The sequence below is a fragment of the Simochromis diagramma genome, unplaced genomic scaffold (assembly GCF_900408965.1).
Source record: "Simochromis diagramma unplaced genomic scaffold, fSimDia1.1 OVJJ01000514.1, whole genome shotgun sequence".
NCBI classification, from domain to species: Eukaryota; Metazoa; Chordata; class Actinopteri; order Cichliformes; family Cichlidae; genus Simochromis; species Simochromis diagramma.
Genome location: NW_024387346.1, coordinates 1,884,414 through 1,907,188, shown reverse-complemented (window position 1 = coordinate 1,907,188; position 22,775 = coordinate 1,884,414). Strand labels below are relative to the sequence as shown.

The 22,775-nt window shown below is 39.8% G+C and overlaps 4 protein-coding genes across 4 annotated transcripts; 3 read left to right on the top strand and 1 right to left on the bottom strand.

The window, feature by feature from the left end:
- Nucleotides 1-1,490: 1,490 nt before the first annotated feature.
- Nucleotides 1,491-2,649, bottom strand: LOC120718284 (gamma-crystallin M3-like). Its single transcript, XM_040006756.1, has 3 exons — nucleotides 2,641-2,649; nucleotides 2,257-2,496; nucleotides 1,491-2,065 (listed from the first exon to the last, which is right to left on the bottom strand). Exons 1-3 carry the CDS (start codon nucleotides 2,647-2,649, stop codon nucleotides 1,790-1,792), a joined length of 525 nt encoding a protein of 174 aa, XP_039862690.1. The 3' UTR covers nucleotides 1,491-1,789.
- Nucleotides 2,650-3,734: 1,085 nt separating this feature from the next.
- Nucleotides 3,735-5,773, top strand: LOC120718311 (gamma-crystallin M2-like). The gene is made up of 3 exons (XM_040006794.1): nucleotides 3,735-3,771; nucleotides 4,556-4,824; nucleotides 5,206-5,773. Exons 1-3 carry the CDS (start codon nucleotides 3,735-3,737, stop codon nucleotides 5,479-5,481), a joined length of 582 nt encoding a protein of 193 aa, XP_039862728.1. The 3' UTR covers nucleotides 5,482-5,773.
- A 1,931-nt stretch (nucleotides 5,774-7,704) lies between these two features.
- LOC120718309 (gamma-crystallin S-1-like) lies at nucleotides 7,705-8,431 on the top strand. The gene is made up of 3 exons (XM_040006793.1): nucleotides 7,705-7,713; nucleotides 7,842-8,084; nucleotides 8,159-8,431. Exons 1-3 carry the CDS (start codon nucleotides 7,705-7,707, stop codon nucleotides 8,429-8,431), a joined length of 525 nt encoding a protein of 174 aa, XP_039862727.1.
- A 473-nt stretch (nucleotides 8,432-8,904) lies between these two features.
- Nucleotides 8,905-10,246, top strand: LOC120718278 (gamma-crystallin M2-like). Its single transcript, XM_040006748.1, has 2 exons — nucleotides 8,905-9,423; nucleotides 9,763-10,246. The coding sequence occupies exons 1-2, from the start codon at nucleotides 9,163-9,165 to the stop codon at nucleotides 10,033-10,035; spliced, it is 534 nt and encodes a 177-aa protein (XP_039862682.1). The 5' UTR covers nucleotides 8,905-9,162; the 3' UTR covers nucleotides 10,036-10,246.
- The last annotated feature ends 12,529 nt before the right edge of the window (nucleotides 10,247-22,775 follow it).

Below are 22,775 nucleotides of genomic sequence, written 5' to 3'. Positions count from 1 at the left end.
CGTCATTTAAACGAGATTAACGCTGACAGCACTAGTGGGAACACAACAAATATGACTGCACATTTACTCCGACAGCATCCTAGTGCAAAGACAAGTGGAAGCAGACAAAAACAACAAGCACGCATGCTACAAACTTTACCCGAGTCATTTAGACAGCCGTTAGCACATGATTCTCCTTATGGGGACCTAATATGTTTAATATGCTGCTGAGAATATAGCCCAGAAGAAGCGTGTTTAATTGTATGTGTGATATTACTAATAACATTTATTGTGAATACAAATCATTCAGTCTAAACTGTGTGTTGTAACCTGTGTAGCATATAAAATCCAGAGTGTCTTCACCATTGCTTTTGAAACATGACATGACAATCAAGGAAATGCATATCCTGCTTTTTTTATCATTTTGACTCTCATATTGACCATATTTTACAAAAGGAGAAGCATGACTTGAAACTAGATATAAAGAAACTTGAGATCATGAACTGTTTAGTTTGGCCTGAGATCAAGAGAAATAAACGGTAATTTTATTTTAGATTTTTGCAATTCTTTTTGCAACAAGAGGCGGCACCTCCTGTTGGAGAAAGAAATCTGGTTTAAAAATTCAAATTCAAAAATTCAAATTTTATTTGTCACGTACACAGTCATACACAGTACGATATGTAGTGAAATGCTTGGACAACTGCTCGTGACCTAAAGAAAACAAAAAAGGAAAAGGCTATGAATAAGATAGGAAATAAATATGAAAAATTAAAAAGGGTAAATTTAACTAGGAAGGAATAAAATATAAATTAAGGTTAAAAATGAAATAACTGTACAACACAAATTAGAATGAAGGGTAAATTTAACTGGGAGAATAAGATAAAATATATAAATTAAAGTTGAAAATAAAATAACTGTACAACAAAATACACAATATAGAACTATATAAAAATGTATGAAGAAATATAAATAAATATATACACAATAACAGCAGCATATACACAATAACAGCAGCGTGATTTAAGTAATGAAGTGAAAACAATGTCCAGAATGTCCAGTGGCACACATCTTTTATATACACTGTTGTGACAATGTGTAATTTAACTGCATTTTGTACATATTTCTGCAACATGATATTTTCATAGCAGATATAATACTGTCTTAAGTTACACATGTGCTCTTGTATTATTGTTGTATGCGTTGTAGGATCTTCTCTAATGAAGATTGGGGCAACTATTTTTGTGATTATTATAAATAAACTAGAATTGCATTAGAAATTAGAGGAATTGAATATCCCTCTATTATGTATGCTATTATAGCTCAGTAGTGTGCTTTTTAGCATGAGTTCATATATTACAGTGTAGTTGACACCCGACTCCTCCCCCCCCCCCCACACACACACATACACGCACACACACACACACACACACACACACACACACACACACACACACACACACACACACTACCATGTATTCATATCTTTGTGGGAACGTCTAACTGACATAATGCTTTCCCTAGCTCCTTACCCTAACCATAACCTAATTGTAACCCTGACACTAAAACCACATTTTGAGTCTGAAAAATACCTTTAAACTTGTGGGGACTGGGATTCTGTCCCCATAAGAATTGTTGGTTCCCAAAAGTATAGTAAACTTACAGTTTTGGTCCCCACAGAGATATGAATACACAGTCACACACAAACACGTACACACCCACCCGCACACACGTACATCACAAATCTACTCAATATCAGATGGCATTAGTTTAATCTTTCACTTTATTATTCAGCGCATTATTTTCCTTTGCATCAACAGGAATCCATTATACGTCTAGCAGAGCTGAGCCTCATGCCACTATATCCGATATCTCTCATGCTCCTGTACTCTCCAGGTCTCAGGTAGACCATCCTGCCTCTGTAGTGGGGCTGCTCGTACATCAGCCAGTGGCCATCTATCACATTGCATGACTGGCAGTCAGACAGGCTGTAGCGGTCCATGATGTTGTCGCAGTCGTCCATCAGCTCGTGATTCGGGCCCTGGAAGTTCTCCCTCTCATAGATCCTCATCCTGTAAGAGCCTCTGTGCTGTTAGTTAAAGGAGGAGAGGAAACGTTGGACCGTTAAAGGCTACAGTGAAATGTTGCTGATATCAGATTTGCAGATTTAGTGTGTGAAAAGCAGTTTCATCAGCTCAACAATATCATAGTTTCTAATATCATATAAACTATGATATTATATGAACTAGACATGTTTTCCTTGTTGTAATCCCTGAGTACCTGAGGAATTAATCGGCAGGATCGGATAGAGTCACTCATGCCAAAAGACATGTAATCTGAGTACTCGCCCCTCCTCAGAAAATACTGGTTCCCCATGTAGTTGGGGCGATCGTAGACCATGAAGCAGCCGTTCTCCACCCTGCAGGAGTTGCAGCGGCTCAGGTAGGAGGACATGTCAGAGCAGTCGCTCATGCACTCATAGGAGCGACCCTGGAAGTTCCTGTCCTCGTAGAAGATGATCTGTGGAAAAGAAAGAAAAAACTTTACAAAATTGATTTAGAAAAGATGTCAGAGCTGACCTTCTCTTTTATTTCTCTCCATTGCTCATCTGCAGTTTGTCTTAAATTTGAAAAGTGCTTGTTTTCCGGTCTGCTCTCTGCATACCTTGCCCATGTTTGATGTTCTGTATTTGTGGGAAACTGTCCAACAACCTGTGGCTGCCAGACAGCTTTTATACTTGATACGCGCTGTAACAGGGTTTTGTCATTCAAATTATCTGGAAGCTGATGAATAAGCAGCTCTGCGATCGTGTGTTAATTTCATTTGTGCCATCACGATCCAGAACAAAGGGAGGGGAAGTGGATGGAAGACACAAGGCCGGAGAGGAGGGAGGAGAACTGAGCTACAGTTTCTACATGTCTTCACACAAATCTTCATTTGGTCACATTTAACCTGTGTGTTTGGCTTAATTGTTGTACTTTGTTTGGATGTATCAATTCAGACCAGTAAGAATTCACTATCATCATTTTCAAACAACCATAGGTTTACTTTACTGCATCTGCAAAAATTTGTATTTGCAATCATAATGCCATGAAATGCAACACGTCTGTTTAAAGAAAAAAACAAAAACAAAACACAGACACCCCTCCCCCATTAGTTTTGCAGGTCCTGTGATGAAGTGCATACAAGCTGCATTCTTTCTAATGGTCAGCAAGGGGCAACTATATGGTGGCAAAATCAAGTCTATCAAGTCAATCTTTCTATCTATCTGCAGTGGGGGAAATATTGATTTCCCCCACTGCAGATGCATTTGATTTTGAGAATACCAACCAAAGATCTAATATTTTGTTTTTCTCTGGCTTTTTCCCAGCTGTGTCTCCATGAGAATCTGTGAGTCATCCTCTGCCTATGTTTTGGAGAAAAGGAAAACAAACTGAAAATGCCAATACTTTAAAATTAAAGAAGTCAGCGAATTTCTGCATTTGCTTTGAGTAAAACGTTTTTCAGTGTATAATGTATACAATACACCAAAAGAATTTACAATTAAGTGTATCGCTGGCAGTAATGATGGCTTTAACGTAGAGTGTTTAGTGTGTATTTAATCATTTTTAACTAGTTTAATGACTGTTTAGCATTTTTATGTAACTTTTGTATGTATTTAAACATACACAAGATCCTCAGACTACTGAATTAAATGTAACTAAAATGAAAACCAAATTAAGTTTAACTCTATTTAATATGTACTATAATCAGAAACCATGCCCATCATGGAGCATCCTAAGCCAACAGTGACCTGTAATTACCAACCTTTTTGATCGCTCATCAAAGAAAATAACAGAAAATTTAATGGATATTATGTCCAATAGTACCACTGTTTATACAAGTCATATTATAGAAGATATTTAAACTTTAATTTGGCAGTCTGTGGGAGCGCACTTGTTTACAGGTGAAAACATCTTTAGATTAGCGTGCAAAATACATGAATCACTGACAAGAACAAGACAAATATGGATATAAATTAGTGACAAAAGCAGCAAGAGATCCTATTTTCAGTGTTAAATACAGCCAACAGTCATCCAAAACTAAATAACTGCCTTGCTTCTTCTTGCCGTCATGATAAAATGCATTAGTTATCTCATCCTGCAAAAAACAAACTGTAAATGTGGATAAATAACCAAATGATTTTCAGGTGTACAAAAAGAGAGTGCTGACCAAGACTAAGAATTCAGTGGAAAAAAAAACAACACATTTATCATCAAGTAGTAGTACTTTTACATGTCACATTTGGCACTTCTTTGATATGAGGCTATCACATGTAGACAAAGGGAAATCAAACTTGACCAAACCATTTTGCTGATATGCAAATCAAGGTAATTTAGATGACAATAGCTTTCCCTCGTCTGCACATTCTACTTTTCAATATAAGCCACAACACAGCTGCAGCTGGATGGCAGGCAAGCAATATCAGTAACAATGGTGAAGGTAAGGAACAAATGCTGTTTGAGTGAATAGAGTGCAAACTATCGTCTGTCTTATTTGCATAAGAAGTCAAAGTATTCTAATGTTGTAAAATACTGAGTAATTTTTGTATATTCATCTATCCAGATTGCGTTCTTTGAAGACAAGAACTTCCAAGGCTGTAGTCATGAGTGCAGTACTGACAGTCCTGACCTGACCTCATATTTTAGTTGCTGCAATTCCATTAAGGTGGATAGTGGGTGCTGGGTGCTGTATGAGCATCCCAACTACACAGGCTCCCAGTACATCCTGAGCCCGGGTGAATACCCCGATCACCAGCATTGGATGGGATTCAACGATAGCATCAAGTCATGTCGTTCAATTAAAAACGTAAGGCGGTAGACACTAACATTCATTCTTTAGAATTGATTTTCCTTTTTAATGTAACAGCTCTGACAATATCATGATGTGACCCAGTTTCTCCAAGGTTCAATAGGCCTATTCTAACAAGTTGTAGAGGAGTGCTTGGCTGCAGCAAAATACCACAGAGTGCACCAACCAAGCAGTAATCAGTCAAAGACCAACAGACAAAAAGGAGAGATAAAAGGCTCATGATTTGGCAGCTGGGTGCTTTATGCCCGTGCCAATGCACATCAATTATTTAAGGAAAGTGGGAAAACAGCCAAGAAACCCATGTGTAGTTTTGAGTTCAAAGTATTATTATTTAATGCAAAACACCAACCTGATTTTGTGAGATTTGACTTGCTACAGGTCTATGGAAAATCCTGGAAGATCAGATTCTACAACAAGCAGGATTTTGGAGGCCAGGCAGCTGAGTGTGTCGAAGACTGCCCATCAGTTTATGAGACCTTCAAGTTTCGGGAATTGCGCTCCTGCGTAGTGATGGATGGTGCATGGGTCCTGTATGAGCAACCAGACTACCATGGACACCAGTATTTCCTGGAACGTGGAGAGTACCCCAACTATACAGACTGGGGCGCCAACTCCCCTGCTGCAGGATCCTTCCGAATGGTCACAGAACTCTAGAGCAGCAGCACCAAAGTAGGGTTCTGCAGCTTGTGAAAAAATTATCCAAGCCAACAATGTTCTTAATCTGACAGACGGATCAAGCTGCAGGACTCTGTATTCTAGAACATTGCTTGGTTATTGTTGGTTGTCTTGCTGATAAGACAACCAACAGAGTCTTGATACCATGGAAGTCTTGTAACCTTTAAATAAGTTCTAGAACTCTTGAAGAAGATCCGGAAGTTCCTCCCTCCAACACTGTTTTTCCCTCCTATACCCTGTACTTCTTTCCAGCACTCCAAGTGCTATACTTAAATAAATAAATACACTTCTTACTCATAACAATGCAGCCTCTGTTGCTTCTTATTACATTACCTGTTATGTCAGCTGCTTTTAGTCTCTCCTTCATCTTCTTTAAACCTTTTTTGAAGTTGCTTAAGTCAACCCAGAGGTCTAGTTATATATATGCATAATCAGATGAGAAAAAACAAGTAAATTTAACAACAGGAAGATGAAAGTTCTTTTACAAACCCATAAAAGTTAAACATTTTCAAATAATGCATGTTGCTGAGTGAAATAATGGCTGCACAAAGATAAAGACCCTCTTGCAAAGTTGTAGTTTTTACATTTCCACTCTATGGCTCAGTACAAATATGTAAAATAAGATATAAAACGATGATATAGTGTTTATTTTCATATGATCATTTTAGAAAAGTGTATGTACACTTTTTTGCATAAGCACTGATACACTGTGTTTATTACACTCTTTGGTACACACTATATCACTCTGTGGTTACGGAACTTTACTAAACAAATTAACTGAGTATAACATAAGCTTCATTTTTAGGCATCCTGCAGTATTTAGGTTTATGACGAAAATAACAGAAAAATGCATTTTCAGATGACCATTTTCAACTGTAAAATCAAAAATCAATAGTCACTGTACCAATATAGAACCTATAACATGAATAGGGCTAAACTTAAAATGATTGTTTTTACATTGATAAAATGCATCATAATTGAATTTCTTAACTTCCATCACATAACTTAACCATCACATTGCAAGTGACCTATTCTGGGTTAAGTTACATTTTGTCTTCTTACATATTTGGAATAGAATAATGGATAGTACACCTGTAGTATAAAGGGAAGAACTCCATCTAAGAGAGTTGATTTGAAGCTATTTCTATTTCAAAGACACACCCTAAGCTGCTGGCTGGTCATTGGTGGATGTGAACAGGTTATAATGATCTTGTAAGGTTATGAACTTACTAAAACATTGCTGTAATGTTCTCATATTTGTTAGTGTTGGTTTTAGCAAATTCCCTGATTGGGAACTTGACTCAAAATACTCTACTTTTATATGTTTTTTCTTTTTTTTTTTTGATATTGGGAATTTTTCCTAAAAGATATGATTTGTGAGTCCAGTGGTCCCTCGCTATAACGTGGTTCACCTTTTCGCGGCCTCGTATTCAAATATACATAAATCTGTATATTTGAATGTGCTGTACTGTATGTTTGTAAGTTTTCTCCCTAACAAACACAACAATGTCAACGAAACAACGTCACCTGCGGGAGCCTTGGTTCGTATATAATACTGGACTTATTTTTCTGCAAGGTTTGAACTTTGTGTTTAAACAAGAGAGAAAAGTGTGAAAATGTTCATGCCTCTCTGAGAAACGTGTATAAAGTGTGTAGTGAGGGGTTTTACAGCCTTAAAACATCTATAATAATTGTAAAAAATAAAGTTCGCTACTTCGGCGATTTCACTTCTCGTGGGCTATTTTTAGAACGTAACTCCCACGATAAATGAGGGACCTCTGTACACCAGTTCAGTTAATGTTTCATCATTCAAGGATACACATACACTACTTGTTTCCATGATTGCATGTAGATAATAATACAAAACAAAAAAGGTTAAAAAAAGGATCATAGATTTTATTTGAACTCAAACTTTCATAATCAACAGCTTAACAAAAGCTTTACATAAAACTGCACACACACATTTATAGCTGTGCTTCAAATCTGTTTAGACCAAGCAGGTTTAGATTCTTGGCACTGCTAAACAATCATTGTGTTCGGAAAAGCAATTCAGTGAGTAAGAACAATAGGCAGACTCTAGACGGATATTTGAATTGTAATAATGGTTACAGGCACTGCTAACCATGCATTTGGTAGCATTGTCTCGGCCATGTATAAAGAGTACTACATTGGTAACTTAGTGTAGTATTTTAGGCTCGACAGATGGAGAAGGTGAGAATTTACAGCATTCATAGACGATCTAATTGGGCTCTAAATTTAGTGCTGTAGATATTTTAGTTAACACAGATTCAGATTGAATTCGATACGAGTAAAATTCTGTATAATTCTGCTCTTTCTAGATTGTGTTTTTTGAAGATCAGGACTTCAAAGGAAAGTCCTATGACTGCAAAGGGGACTCAGCAAACCTGCATGGTTACATCCGCCGATGCAATTCAGTGAAAGTAGAAGGTGGCTGGTGGGTTCTGTACGAGCGCAACAACTTCACCGGCTACCAATATGTCATTGGTCCAGGAGAGTACAATAACTATGGCTCCTGGATGGGATTCAATGACTGTGTAAGATCCTGCAGGATCATCAGAAATGTAAGTCTCTGCCTAGAAGTGATCAGTAGAAAAACACGTCACACGTCAAACTGACCACATTTCTTTACTTTCAGCCCAAAGGGCCCTACAAGCTGATGCTGTATGAACGACTTAACTTTATTGGCCAATCTCTGGAGCTGACAGAAAGCATAAAGTCAGTCCAGGACAAATGGCTCCGGCAAGAAGTCCAGTCCTGCAAGGTTCTAGAGGGGACCTGGGTGTTCTTTGAACACCCCAACTTCAGCGGCCGTCAGTACCTGCTGGAGAAAGGGGAGTACCACCACTGCTCAGAGTGGGGAGCTCTGAAAGCAGTTGTAGGCTCCATCAGAAGAATCATACAGGCTTAAAATGTGACCTGTTAATCAAATATATTGTTTTAATTTGAATGTGTCATTGCACTTGTCTCTTCTTGTGAATACATTAAGGGGAGATCGCATGATCTCAATCTTTTCACCACAAGTTAGAGGAAATGAAAATATATATTCTCTCAAACGTTGTATTGCTCCTAATTCTACATGTAGCTGTACACCACGTCTGGCAGAGCTCATGTGATAGCTGTCAGCTGACTTTGTACCAAGGTGGGGTTGCTGATGGAGGGTGGAGCATCACCTGTCCCCTCCACTCAAGCCTAGTTAAAGCCAGTATCATGTTGCTATGTGGCCACAAGCCAACTTTACAGCATCAGGTGCAGCTGCAGCAGCTTTGCAGCAGACACTTTAATTGGATCAATAAATCGTTTCTGGAATCGGGCTTTGACAGATCAAAAGGTCAGCCACTGTAAACACTGTATAAAGCTAAAACAAATGCAGCATCAGCCATTGTGCTGATATAAATGCTGAGGCTATTAAAATAACAATGATGCCCCTGGCAGTGCATTTCAGTGTGCCCACATACACTGCATATATAAATCTGGACCAAGGCTGTAGGCAATAATGTCTATGTAAAAAGTGGGATAAAGAAACGGTGCTCAAAAATTGGTGTGAGGGCCAAACATGGACCGTGTGGGAAAGGTAGGAGGACGAACATTATCTGATTTAAAGATTCAACTGCAGCAGCACCTCGAGCATGAAGTGTGAATATGCATATCCATTCACAGATCGTATTTTATGAAGACAGAAACTTCCAAGGTCGCTATTATGAGTGCAGCAGTGACTGTCCAGAGCTGAACGCCCATTTCAGTCACTGCAACTCTATCCGCGTGGAGAGTGGGTCCTGGGTACTCTATGAGAGGCCTAACTACATGGGCTACCAGTACATACTGACCAGGGGGGAGTATCCACATTATCAGAGCTGGATGGGCTACAATGACAGCATCAGGTCATGTCGGATCATACGGAACGTGAGTGGAACTAATCAGTCTTTAGTAACTTTTCACCTCATGTCATTAGTGTGATAGTTTAACTGTCTATTCCAGATGTTACATTTATTGACAATGAAAACCCCAGTTAGTCTTCACTTAGGTTCAGGTTTTAATCAGTTTTATGACAAATTAGACTGAAGAGCTTAGAAATGATAAATGATTTATATTCCAAGATCAATGTCGGATATTTGGTAGTGTCTTTTTCAAATAGATTTTTTTTAATGCATACTGCATTCACATGGCTGTAGATGCCAGTTAGCACTGTTGTAAAACACAAATGGTATTACCACTCAGACTGAACTGATGTTTGCATTACAGACCTCTGGTGCATTCAGGGTCCGTGTTTATGAGCGTCCTGACTTCAGCGGTCAGATGTTGGACTGCACTGAAGATGAGAACAACCTGCCCGACCGCTGGCACCACCGCGAGGTTCACTCTGCCCAAGTGCAGGATGGCGCCTGGGTCTTCTACGAGCTTCCCAACTATCGTGGACGCCAGTATCTCCTGGAAAGAGGAGAGTACCGCCGCTTCAATGAGTGGGCTGCCATGAGTCCCAATGTGGGGTCTTTCCGCCGTGTCCATGACATTTAAACAGTCTATCACATGTTTTCAGTCTATCTCATGTTCTTTGCACATTTAATAAAAAAGAATTGTGCTCAGTATGTGTATCCCTTCATGCTCATGAGTGCTGGAAAGTGTAAAATGATTTTCAAACCCTCCTCTGTCCTGATGAAAGAGAGCATGATTTATTAAACTTTAAAATTCCTCTAATTCTTCTTTTACTCGTAACGCTCTCTTTACTGCATCCACGACCTGATCTAAGCTTTTTCTCAAGCAATACAGATTAATGACATCATTACCAAATGAATTTGAACAATTTTATGAATATTGTTTATATTAAATTCACTGAGAATAGGTATAAGCAGGATGGAGTGGGTGGGGATGGGTGTCGGGGTGACTTGTGAAAGAAGGACAGCAACAAGATGAAAATGAGACTTTCTATAATGTATAGTTTGGAGATGGTGGCACTGGAGGCGTTAGGCTGTCAGAGTTGAATATGCTGAGGTTTTCTCTGGGAGTGACCAGCTCAGGCTGAACAGATGGTTGGGAACATGTACAGAAGGATAGTGGGCATATTGGACAAAAGATATAAAATATTGAGTTGCCAGGCAGGAGGAAAAGAGGAAGATGTCAGAGAGGATTCATGAATGTCATGAAGGAAGACGTGGAGAGGGTTGGTGTGACAGAAAAGGATGTTAAGCACTGGGCGAGATGGAGGCAGATCTGGCGACCGCTGAACAGAGCAGCTAAAAGAAGAGGAAATGCTTATAGTAACCAATACGGCTGCTCTAATATTCTCATAAACATAACAGAACAGCTATTGAAGAGATGCAGAGAAGTATTAACAAAGATTCAATAACATCAGTGTCGTGACTCAGTGTTAGAAAGTGTTTATTTACATTTTTCCCCACCTTTTTTAACGTGTTGATTGGAACAGAGACTTATTTTATTTCTCAATCAGTCATCATTAAGGAATCCGTGGATTTATGGAGATGCTGTTGACTGAATGTGGGGATATTTCCTGCAGCTGGGAATTTTAAAAAGTAACCTAGGAGTTGAGATATATTACATAGTGATGTGCGATACCACTGATTTCCTTTCCGATCTGAAACCAAGTAAAATTCAGGGTGGTATCAGCGATACTGATCCGATACCAATACTTTGTACAAAAACTTTTTTTTTACTGTATGTTTACTGTATCTCCCCGTGAGAGACGTCTGTCTCGCCCTAGCAGCACCTGTCCCTCTCCTCTTCAGTTCGCCTCAACATACGCTCGTCATATTCTGTGATATGATTTGCTCTGAGGTGTTTGACAAGGTTAGTGGTGTTGCCACAACACCTCACTTTCTTGCCACATGTATCGGTAAAATACGTCCACACATGACTCCGTTTACGCTCAGCCACTGTTGTGAGTGTGCACGCCAGGGGCTGCGACACATTTATACAGCCGTATTTCACACATGACTATTAAAGGCGGAAGAGGAAGTAGTTCCTTCCAATGTAGACAATCCGAATGATATAGTTTCTTTCCACTCTATAAACTACAAATTTACCCTAAATTACTCAAATATCGATATTTTAATATGAGAATCGATTCTAGAGCATAAATGACTGGTATGGGAGGAATCAATATTTCAGTATCAATCCGCACATCACTAATATTATAAATGGCTAAATGACCTCCTCAACATGTCTTGAAGTTCTCCAGAGGCCTGGGAATGAGCTAATCATTTTATTCAGGTGTGTTGACCCAGAGTGATATCTAAAACCTGCAGGACACTGGCCCTCGAGGCCTGGAGTCCGACACCCCTGGTGTAAACTATTCGAAGAGTTCAACTTGACAGGAACAATACTCTTTAATGTCTTGGTGCAAATATGTGTTCAGTCATTATTTCATGCTTCCTATTTTCATCGCATCAAATGAAATAAATGTTGCCATGTATGTAGTTTGTTTAAATGTTAAAGGGTTAACTCGGCTAAGTTTGGCTAAATGTTAGTAAAAGAGCAGCTTACAGGCATCACAGCATGGACAGAAGAAAACAGTACATAAGGAAGGTAATAATGTAAGCACACGGTCACATCTTGCTCGAGTTAGAACAACAGGTGTTTTAAAGGATGCCTGTATCCCACCCTGCTGTGTCCTAATGTCAGTGCAGGTGGTGCTGCAGTGTGACACCCAGCAGACAGGACTCCAACAAGGAGGTCACAGGGCTCACCTAAACCTGTGGACAAAGAGGAACAGCCTGCTGATGACTCAGTAGGATTTGCCAGTAAGAGCTTGAAGCACACCAGCTGCTGTTAGTGCTGACGCTCGCTGGAACAACACTATGACCGCAGCAACACAAAGGGAGCCCAGCCAGCATGTTCTCCTAGCTGGGGTTATTCACCTCTAAAGCCTCTTTGTTTATGGTGACCCTTCATGTCCTGACTGGATAGGACAGCGAGAGAGAGATAGAGAGATAGAGGGACAGAGAGAGAAAGTGCACCCTCTTATGGATCGTGTGGGGAGCAGCAGTCTGGGTCTGTCTGTTTCTCCATTTGCATCATTACAACAAACTTTCAGAAAGCGTTTATGTTTAATTATTAGTGAAGGCGCCGTTTCTATTTCAGTTCCAGTAGCGTGTCCTCTACACAGCTCTATAAAGAGAGAATAGCTATAGTGTGTCAGAGAAGTGATTTGCACAGAAATCATTCTCTGTAATGGAGCAGGGAATGATTTCACTGCTGATTTTTATGATTCAGAAAGCTTTTGTTATTATGTATAACTATAAATTATATGGGTGGATAAGACAGACCTGCTATTTACATCCAAAACAATGTGTATGAATAACCACCCAGTAAACTTTTATCGGTCATACAATTGCATTAAAATGCTTGAAAATGCAGCAATAGCACAAGAATAAAACAAAAAATAATAAATAAATACATAAGAACAGTGAATAAATTAATACATTAAAATAAAAAACTGCGAAGAAATAAATAAATTAATGCTTTTAGAAATAAGACATCTAGATCTAGACAGACCCAGAAAACTGCAGAATGCGTTTATAATAACTGTGTGCATTTATTTACAAAATGCAGAGAAAAAAGGATATGCAGATGACAACGTCATCAAGAACTGAATGTATGTTCCCTTCTTGACGCATGTAATTGGCTGTAAAATATGAAAGTGGCGATTTCATAAACACAAAACATCAACGACACAATCAACAACACAGAAGGCAAGGATAACTGTATTGGAAAATTGATGCATTACACTTAGCTAGATTAATGCGATGGTGTTGTGTTTAGTATGTTGCTTTGGTTTTTTTTTTTGCCTGTTTTCTATTCTTCTCCTCTCAACAGGTGATCCAGGAGATTTTTTTTCTCCCCCCCCTTTCTCACTGTCCCTCTCCCCTTCTGTTTTTCTTTTCCTTCCTCTTTCTTTCTCCCTTTCCTATCCCTCACTCATGTCTGTCCCGTCTGTAACATCTGAAAATAAAATATAATAAATAATAAAAACAAAGGTCGATCAAATGGACCAATACGGCAATGCCACGATGATCCATTTGGCAAAGTAAATCCATTGGGTATCCTTGTTGGTCTTCAGACAACAATTCTGACGGCTAAAGAACCAAATGGGACAGGCAAAAAAAAGAAAGAAAAAAAAAAGGAAAATTGATGCATTTAAAATGTTCACAATTGTAATAAAAACAGAGATCTCAATGGTATCAATCCATCCCAGTCCTTCACAGTCCAGCTGAGGGTAAGATCATGAAGACTCAGGTGGAGATTTTCTTTAGATTTTGCAGGAATTAGCTGTTGTAGCTAACGGGGTACACTCATCTGGATCATGTGCATAATCCTGTTTTATTGTAGTTTCTGTAGAGTACAGCACTTACAACAGCTTTAGTCCTAAAAGATTTTGGCTGAAGGACCCCCGAGCTGCCTGTTTCCTCCAGCTCTGGTGTTTACAAGTCGACGGCTGTGATTTGTCTCAGGAGCTGAGAGGAATCATGCTAATCTTGGGAAAAGAATGCAGTTTCTGGCTGCAAGAGTTACCTTGTATGGCAACAATGAAAAAAGTCAAGGAGGGAGAGAAAACACAGGGTAGATGGAGAGAAATCCAGCTGTCTTAAACAGGGATAAGAATAGCAATGAAAAAGTTCATTTTAAAAATGAGCACAGCTACTCTGGCGGTATCACTGATTACTATGTTTTTTCCCAGCAGTACTCCTAATGGGCTGTTTAAAAGGTTGGCAAGCTGCTGTTAGAAGGCTGTGATACAGTGGTAATAAGAACCATCACTGTTTCATGCAAAATGCCTGGGCACAAAAATGACATGCAATTAATAATGCAGCACTAATGTTTGTGGTCAGAGAAATTTGTCAAATTACACTGGAGTTGAGACTTAACATTCACAAATGACTATAAGGCAATCAGTTCACAGTTTAGCACCAGTTTAGACAAAACAGTGCTCACTGGGTGGGGAATGTGAGGTGGATAACTTGTGAGATAACAGTCCTCCGTCCCCATACACCTCATTCAGGACTTATTTTGTGCAGACACCACTGTTATAAATGAGACATAATATCCAGGTGACAGGGCTTTCTCCACTGCCGCTCCGAGACTCTGGAACAATCTTCCCTCTTTTATAAAATTCTCTTCCTCTTTGGAAATCTTCAAATCAAATTTGAAGACCAACCTATTTTCAAAGGCTTTCAGATTTCTTTGACACTTTTATTCAGTTTTAGCTAGTCTGGTCTTTTATGTCACTGGATGATGTTTGCATGTGTATACATATACACGTGTGTTATGTTCACGTATGTGTGCTTGTGTGTGAATGTGTACACTTTTGTATATGTATGTGCATATGTGCATGTACATATGTATTTCTACAAACAAGTGTATATAAGAGTCTGCCTCTGTGCGTCTATATATATGTGGATGTCTTACAATGTTTTTTATCTTACCTATTTTAATTCTTTTTTATTTGATTATATTATCCCTCTGTTCAGCACTTTGGCCGACACTTGATGTCTTTTAAATGTGCTATATACACCCCATTCTCTGCGGCCTGCTGGAGCGGGGGGGCTAGGAGGAGGAGTTGGCCGTCCGACTGCGGTCTGGAGTGTGGGGCCTCCCTGCTGCTGCGGAGTCGGGGCAGTCTGCCTCTCCCCACCGCAGGGAAAAGGGTAACACCACCTGGGTCTGGGTGCAGTTCCCCCCTCCAGGGGCAAGGGTACCTAGACCCGGTTCGTAGAGTATGCTTGGGGAGTGTGATCGTGTGTACAGCGTCTCTTTATGTCTGTCTCCACGTTGGTTGAGTGTGGAGTAAGTGCATATGAGAGCATGAGGGTGGGAATGGATGTTTGTGTCTGTGTGTGCCTGTATGTCTGTGTCTATATGTCAGGTTGGGTATCAGACGCCACCTCTCTGGGGACATCTCAGGCCCTCCAAGGTTTGGAGGCCTATCTCCCCCCACCACCACTTCCCCTGCCAGTAGCGGACTCCCTCAGACATCGGTGCGTTGGTGGTTCTTTGTGTCCAGGGGATGGGCGTCCAGGTACACACCGGCTCACTCCTTGGTGGCCGCTTATCGGGGCCTGGAGCCTGGGGCTCGCTCGGGCCACTTCGGAGGTGGGGTGCCCTCGGCCTCTCGGCCTGGGGCTCGGTCACTCAGGCACAGCTGGCTGCTGGCGGAGCTCACGGGTGCGTCACTGCAACCCCCCCTGGCTTCTGCTCCGCGGCTGCTGAGTGAGCCCTCATCTGGGACTCTCCTCAGCTCTTTCTGGGACAGTGGCGCGGCTGCCCCTCTGTTGGTCTTCCATGGTCTCTTGTGTTCTGGGGGCCTCTGGATGTCTGGAGTTTTGATCTCCTCCATACCTGCTTCATGCCCTGGAGGATGGGGCAGTGGTTCCCCACACCCTCTAGCAGATCATTACATGAAGGAAACTTTTAAAAAAACAAGCGCGCTCATGCTCACAGGTGTACACACGGGTGATCACACCCACAAACTACACCCTTTTTGGCTCCTACCTCAAAGCACACTGTGCGCTGTTGATCTTATGTGCTGCACAATAATGTTTAATATTTAGTATTTACTGTTATATTCCCATAGATCATTGTGATGTTGTTTATTCTATTACTCTTGTTCTCTTCTGCTTGTTTTCTTTTTTCTTTCTCAACAGGTGATCCAGGTGATCGATATATGCATTTTCTTTTTCTTTTTTTTTTCTTTTCTGCTCATTCTGTTGGTTTTTGTCTTTTGCCCTTCTCCCCCGTCCCTCTTCTCAGCTGTTTCTCTTTCCCTCTTTCTTTCTCCCCTTCTTTCCCCCAGTCAAGTCTGTCCCGTATTCAGCAAGTGAAAATAAAATAAACAATAAAAGGTGAATCAAATGGACCATTATGGCAAGGCTGGGATGGTCCATTTGGTAAAGTAAATCCGTTGGGCATCTTTCTTTGCCTTTAGACAATAATTCTGATGGCAAAAGAGCCAAACGGGACAGGCGCAAAAAAAAAAAAAAAAAAAAAGTGCTATATACATAAAGTTGACTTGACTTTCAACTCTTTGCTAATTTGGTTCCTGATGCGTCCCATGAAACTCTATGAAAACTGGGTGAAAAGAGCTAAATTATTATACAATGGTTGGGACAGGTGGTTCTCTATTACTCAATGTATGATTCCTCATGTCCCTTGAAGTTGTGCAGTTGTCATTTCCAATGAAGCTTCATATTTATGTGTCAATTAAGTGTGTTTCTGCAGTGGAACCATAGCTTTGGAAGTTTATGTCGTATGAAATACTGAGTAACATAACAACAACACCAGAAAGAGCCTGAAAATGCAATAGCTATGTTTAATATTGCAAATAACTTATTTGATATGCACACTCTGAAAACCCTGTATAAGAAATGAAAACATAATAAGCCAACTTGCTGTAAAAAGTGGCATGTACTGTATAGGGGAGGGTAATTTATTAAAGGCGATGCTAAAATCGCTTCTGGCTTGTGCTGTAGACAGACGAGATATATTTGCTTTCGGTCTCCTGTCACCCTCATGTCCTCTGAGATGCCCACTACTGAGAGGTCGTGTCTCTGCGATGTGGCTGAGAGCCCACGACACCCTCGGCCAGCCAATAACTTCACAGTTTCCATCCCACAGCAGCCACTGAAGCAAACACATGGACTTTTGTTAACACCTTGTCAGCATGCACCTGGCACTCATGCAGACCTGCTGGGACCTTAATATGGATTTAGGCTCTATGCAGGCTCAGGCAAAATGATCCCAATTTGAGCTCCTTCCTAAAATGTTATTCTCCATAATTTCTTATTCTACCTTATCTTGATCAGTAGTGGATGAATGGTGCTTTGCAGGAGATGCAGTTTTTATGTATTTCGCATGTTGTTTTATTACATTAGTGCTTGACCTTTTAGCCACTTACTGTTGCTGGAATATTTGAAAGTTGTCTTTAAATAAGTCACTTATCTGCTCAGGCTGATGATAGACAGTGACAGCACATTTATACACTAGAATAGAACCTGGTGTAAAACAATTGGAAGAATTTACAGTATGTAGATTAGACAATACAAGAAAAAAAATGAAAAAAAGCATAAACACCATAATCTAATGAATATATGAAAAATGAACACATTTAATGCAAGAATATTTTTAAATATGTTAAACGATTACTTGTGTTTATTTACTTCTTTATTATATAAGTACTTATATAACTTTACCACCATAGTGGATTATGAATTAAAAAATCATCATGTAGCTGAAGTGCAAACTGAGCTTTAATTTAAAGTTGTTTGAAAAAATGAACTGCATTAACTCTTTAAGAATTACAGGAAGTTTTATTGGTTGTATCTCATGTTCAGAGGCTGTTTTTTGCTGCTTGATCAAGCCACAAGAGTCACGAGTTACCACGAGATGGCGGAATTGCACACAGAGTGTTGGACCGGGACCAGTGTTGGACCAGGGTAAGGCTGAGTTTAAAAAACCAAAAAGCCTTCACGAGGTGATTGATGTGTAGCATTAAAGCTGCAGCAACAGCAGTTTAAAAAAGCAGACACCCCCCAAGCCGATCTTCTCGTACAAACTGAGAATGAATAAAAAGAAAAAAAGATGTTGGTCTTTAGCTTGAGGGACTTGAGGGTGTTAGAAAATAAGAAGGAGAATTATTTTGTTGTGCTAGCTACATTTAAAACGTGAGAGAGATCGTGTATCTAAGACGTGCAGTGCTATTAAGCAGGTCAGACACTCATGCTTCTACTACATTCACAGAGTATGAATATGAATCTTTGCAGCCTTGTGTAACCTACTTTTCTATTAGTACCTCTTCTGCTCTCATCTGTGCACACACACCCTTGTGTTAAAGGTTTACCAGGGAGCCTGACGTGACGTCAAACAGCGGACAAGGAAAAAAGAAACGGTATTGCCATGGAAACCTATCTCCCTCAGTTTCTCTATGATCTCTGATCTATCCTGAATCTGAGAACATGAAGGCTGTATTATTGCACAGACATGCACAAAATAATGCATCTTTGTGCATGACGGGGCAATCCTTTCAGGAAACCACATGGATGCAGAACAGATGACTGCACAGGAGAGATTTGAAAATATCTTTGGACTCTGTTTCAGATTTCATATTTATCTTCAATGACAGGCTGCTGCTAATGTAGTGTAACCACACATTTAGTCCCATATACAGATTCTGACCTTATGAACGTCAAGCCATCATCAAAGGTTTTAAGGGTGGTTTGGGAGCCGCAATGATTCTTGTGTGTTTCCGCACACCAGCAAATACTTTTTGCTTTAAAACGGCCAAAACAAGGATTTGGACTTACAGATGCTAAAGAGACAGCATAATGGGCTCTGTCATGGCTGTCCAATGTTGATACTTGTGTCGGTGATTTGCTGTAATCAATAAATTAAACTGGCTACTTAGGTGGCGCATGTCTAATGTGTTATTAAAGAGTTATTAGTCTCTCATTAGCTAGTTAGACTTGGGGAAATTGATGACGTGAGCCCTCTTCGTTGTGTAGAAGAATGCAATAACTTTTGTTGTTTGACTAGCAAACACCAAGTGAGGAGGCAGCATAATTCTTGTCCAGCATAAGTTTCAGCCTGAATTGGACATAAGATAAACTGAGCTGGAGACCAGTGTGTTATGTTCCCTGTAAGGCCTGTCAAACTTTGCCCATGGTGGATTGTCTATGACAAGAGATAATCTTTCTCTTCAAGGACTGGGTTACACAGATGACTACATTTGTTTGTGGAATTTCAAACGATGTTTCAAACGTGTGTAATATGTGATATACCTTGTGTTAAACTTTCCTCAAATACACACACACACACATACATATATATAGCATGGCTCTATAGACCGACCACTTGAGTTGGGCTCTAAGGCTGTTCATAGCGCTGAAACAGCTGTCACTCGCAGCTTTGCTTTGACAAAGAAAGAAATGGCTAGAACCACTGACAAATTCTTCTTTGCATGATATGAAAAAGACGTCTGTGACTTTTTTAGAAACTTTTTATTTATTTATTTATTTTTTAACATTTTACATGTTTGTAACTCAAAATTACTGACTGCCACTAAAAAAATATGAGGAGATCACTCATCCTCATCCTGGTATTACTACATTAATTTTAGAATTCAGTTGAATATTTTACTGATTGTTTTTCAGGCCCCATCTTATATTACCAGTCTAATTTGTTTACAGTGAGCTCACAGGTGTCACAGATACACAGGCAAAGGTTTATTACATATCCCAAGGTCATACGTCAAACACAGTGACAGAGCCTTTCCAGTCAGTCCTCCAAGTTTGGTTAATCAGTTACTACTTGACATAAAGACTGCGGCCCTCCACCTCTGCTGTGAAGTGTAGGCCTTAAAGAAATTTTCATTCTACGCCCTTTCCAGCCCACTCTTTTCTCATTTGTTGCTGTGTGTCCACTGTGAGTACAGCATTTTGGTCAGTGATAATCATGTTTAAATTTACTTTTTAAATAAATTGTACTTAGTTTTACTAAATATCTGATATTTGTTATCATATGGTATCTACATATGAGTTACAGCACAAAGTCAGGTTTTGATTCAGGGCTTCTAAATTGTGGAACAGAAAAAACTGAGTTCAGTTTTTTGATGGGCTATCTGAACACTTCTTTTCTTTCATTGCACAGATGCATTAGGACTCTAAGTCAGCACTCAACACTTGCATTTATTTGGTTCTTGGGTCGAATGTGGTGAAGCTGCACTCTTTATTTTTGCATCAGGTTGTCACAGCCTCATCTGGCTCAGACCTACTGTTTAAATCTCCAGGGGTGTTCCTGTGTTGTTTCCAGCCTGTGGTGCACATGTTGTCCTCTTTAGCCATGCGGATTTGCTGTTGAATGAGCCTGTGAGATTGGCTGAACTGTTCATGTAATCTTCTCAATTCAATCTGCGGGAAACAGAAGTATATAGAGATGTATTTACTGCGTCACACCAATTGTTTTACAGAGTAAAGCATATTCATTTGTAAATTTGTGAAACGTGTGAAGTAAGCAGGAGGTTTGCATCTTATTTTTATGATGGTGCCTAATTGACTTGGAGATCAGCAGGAAGCTAACCTTACTGTGGCATGTGTGCAGAATCTGACACTGTTTGCATATAGTGTGTAAAAAGTGGACAACCTGTTCCTGTGATAAGGCTGACTGCCTCTTTAAACAAAGACTAAATGCTGTCTGTTGCCATGAACAGATGCAGTGTGTGACTGTCCTGGAGAGAAACCACTGCTTTCATTTCTAGAAACCATAGTTAAAGTCAGTTAACTACTCATACTCAGATCGCTTCAAAGATCAATCATAAGATGTTCCCTTAATCTTCAGAGTCTTGAGATTTAAGAAAAGTGACCTAGATTCCAGTTAATGCAGTGGTCCTCATTATTTTTTTACATGCCAATTTTTAGTTTCAAAGCAGGTTCATGCAATTTGATTTTTGAACTGTTTTCACTCCATATTATTCCTGGGATGAAGAATAAGATTTCTAGCAAGGTTCCAAAGCTGTGACTTGGTTTCTTATCCACATAGGTGGTGTGCTTTTGACTTCTTGTTTTGACTAATTTAGGGAACGATTAAACAATGTTACTGGTCAAAAAAACAGTGAATTAAATGGTTTTTAATCCTTAATTTCATTCCATAATAACAATAAGCATTTTATAATAACCTGGGTTGTTCATTCACTGCTATAATAGTTCAGAGAAACCAGCAGTTGACATGTGGACTACAAACTAAGGCCACAACTTTGCTTGGATAATGTCAGGTTTTGCCAAATTGGAATTTGCCCTTTCTTAATGGGAACGTGTCTCTAAGCTTCATCAAGGTGACTGTTTCTTCTGTAGAGCTGTAAGGCACTAACGCTCCCTCGGCTTGTTCAAGTAAAAATCCCACAGATGGTTCTAATTGTACAGCGGCTCAATGATGAATGCTTGCCAATCTAAACACCAGTTTATGAAGGGGGAGGGGAGGGCGAGGACTGCAGTATGTCCAACACACACAGGATCCTTATCCATGTATACACGTATACACACATGCACGCACACACACATGCTGCCAGCCACTGCCTGTCGCTGGCTCTCTGAGTGTTTACAGTGCCATAAGAGGGGGATCCTGGGAGGCAGCTATTTTTAGCTCTGGTTTCATCATTCTTCTCTCTCTGCTGTGTGCAGCTGCAGACTGGTGCTGCATTCTAATGAAGAGATGAGCGGATGGCAGTATAACACAGTGTTTTTGCTTCACACACGCAGAGAAAGGGCTACGACAAACTAGCATCGATTTCGAATCCCCAATAAATCACTATAATCACTAATAAATTTACTGTGATAGCATTTATTTATCACTCCTTTTACATTTATCCAGTATTATTTTGCTTGCATTATTTATTAGCAAAGCAGCCATGCTAAATGTGCCAAGCTGTAGCACACATTTGGAGCCTCAGTCTGCAGTGTAGTAACGCTAGTTGGGAATGTTAACCAGCTGTACTCTGAACTCATGAAGCCGGCCATTGTTTCCTCCCTGGGCTGCCACAACAGACTCACCCCTTCAATTTTTATATTGTACAAGCCTGACACCCCTCACATACTCCTGCTCTCACCATTTACAATGTGATATAAATGAAACAAACACATGAAATAACTGAAAATGCCACTGTAACAATGAGGTACCTCAGTGGGAACATTGTGTAACATAGAGCAGTAGTTCTGCAACTCTAAGATTCTAGTTACTGTTAAGGACATCAACATTATGCATTTGTTTTTGATTATTTATGTATTTTAAACCACCAGTCCCCAACCTTTTTTGCGCCACGGACCGGTTTATGTCCGACAATATTTTCACGGACTGGCCTTTAAGGTGTCGCGGATAAATACAACAAAATAAAAACAGTACCGGTACCAAAAAAAAAAAGAAAATTTATTCATAACACACGGGAAAATACCCAGGGAAACCAAGTTAATGATAAAAATGATTTTAAAAAAAATAACGATAAAATCCTATAAAACCCCTGAAAACCATATATTTCACACCCGGGCCTCAACTCTGGCCCGGCGGTTGGGGACCGCTGTACTTGAGCAGTAGATGTTGAATATAGTACATCTGGAAAGTATTCACAGGACTTCACATGTTACAGTCATATGCCAAAATAGATTAAATTAACACATAATTAACAAATAATGACAAAGTTAAAAAAAAAACCCCATTGAAGTTCCTAATGAACACTGTCCTCTATCATCATAAATGGAAGAAGT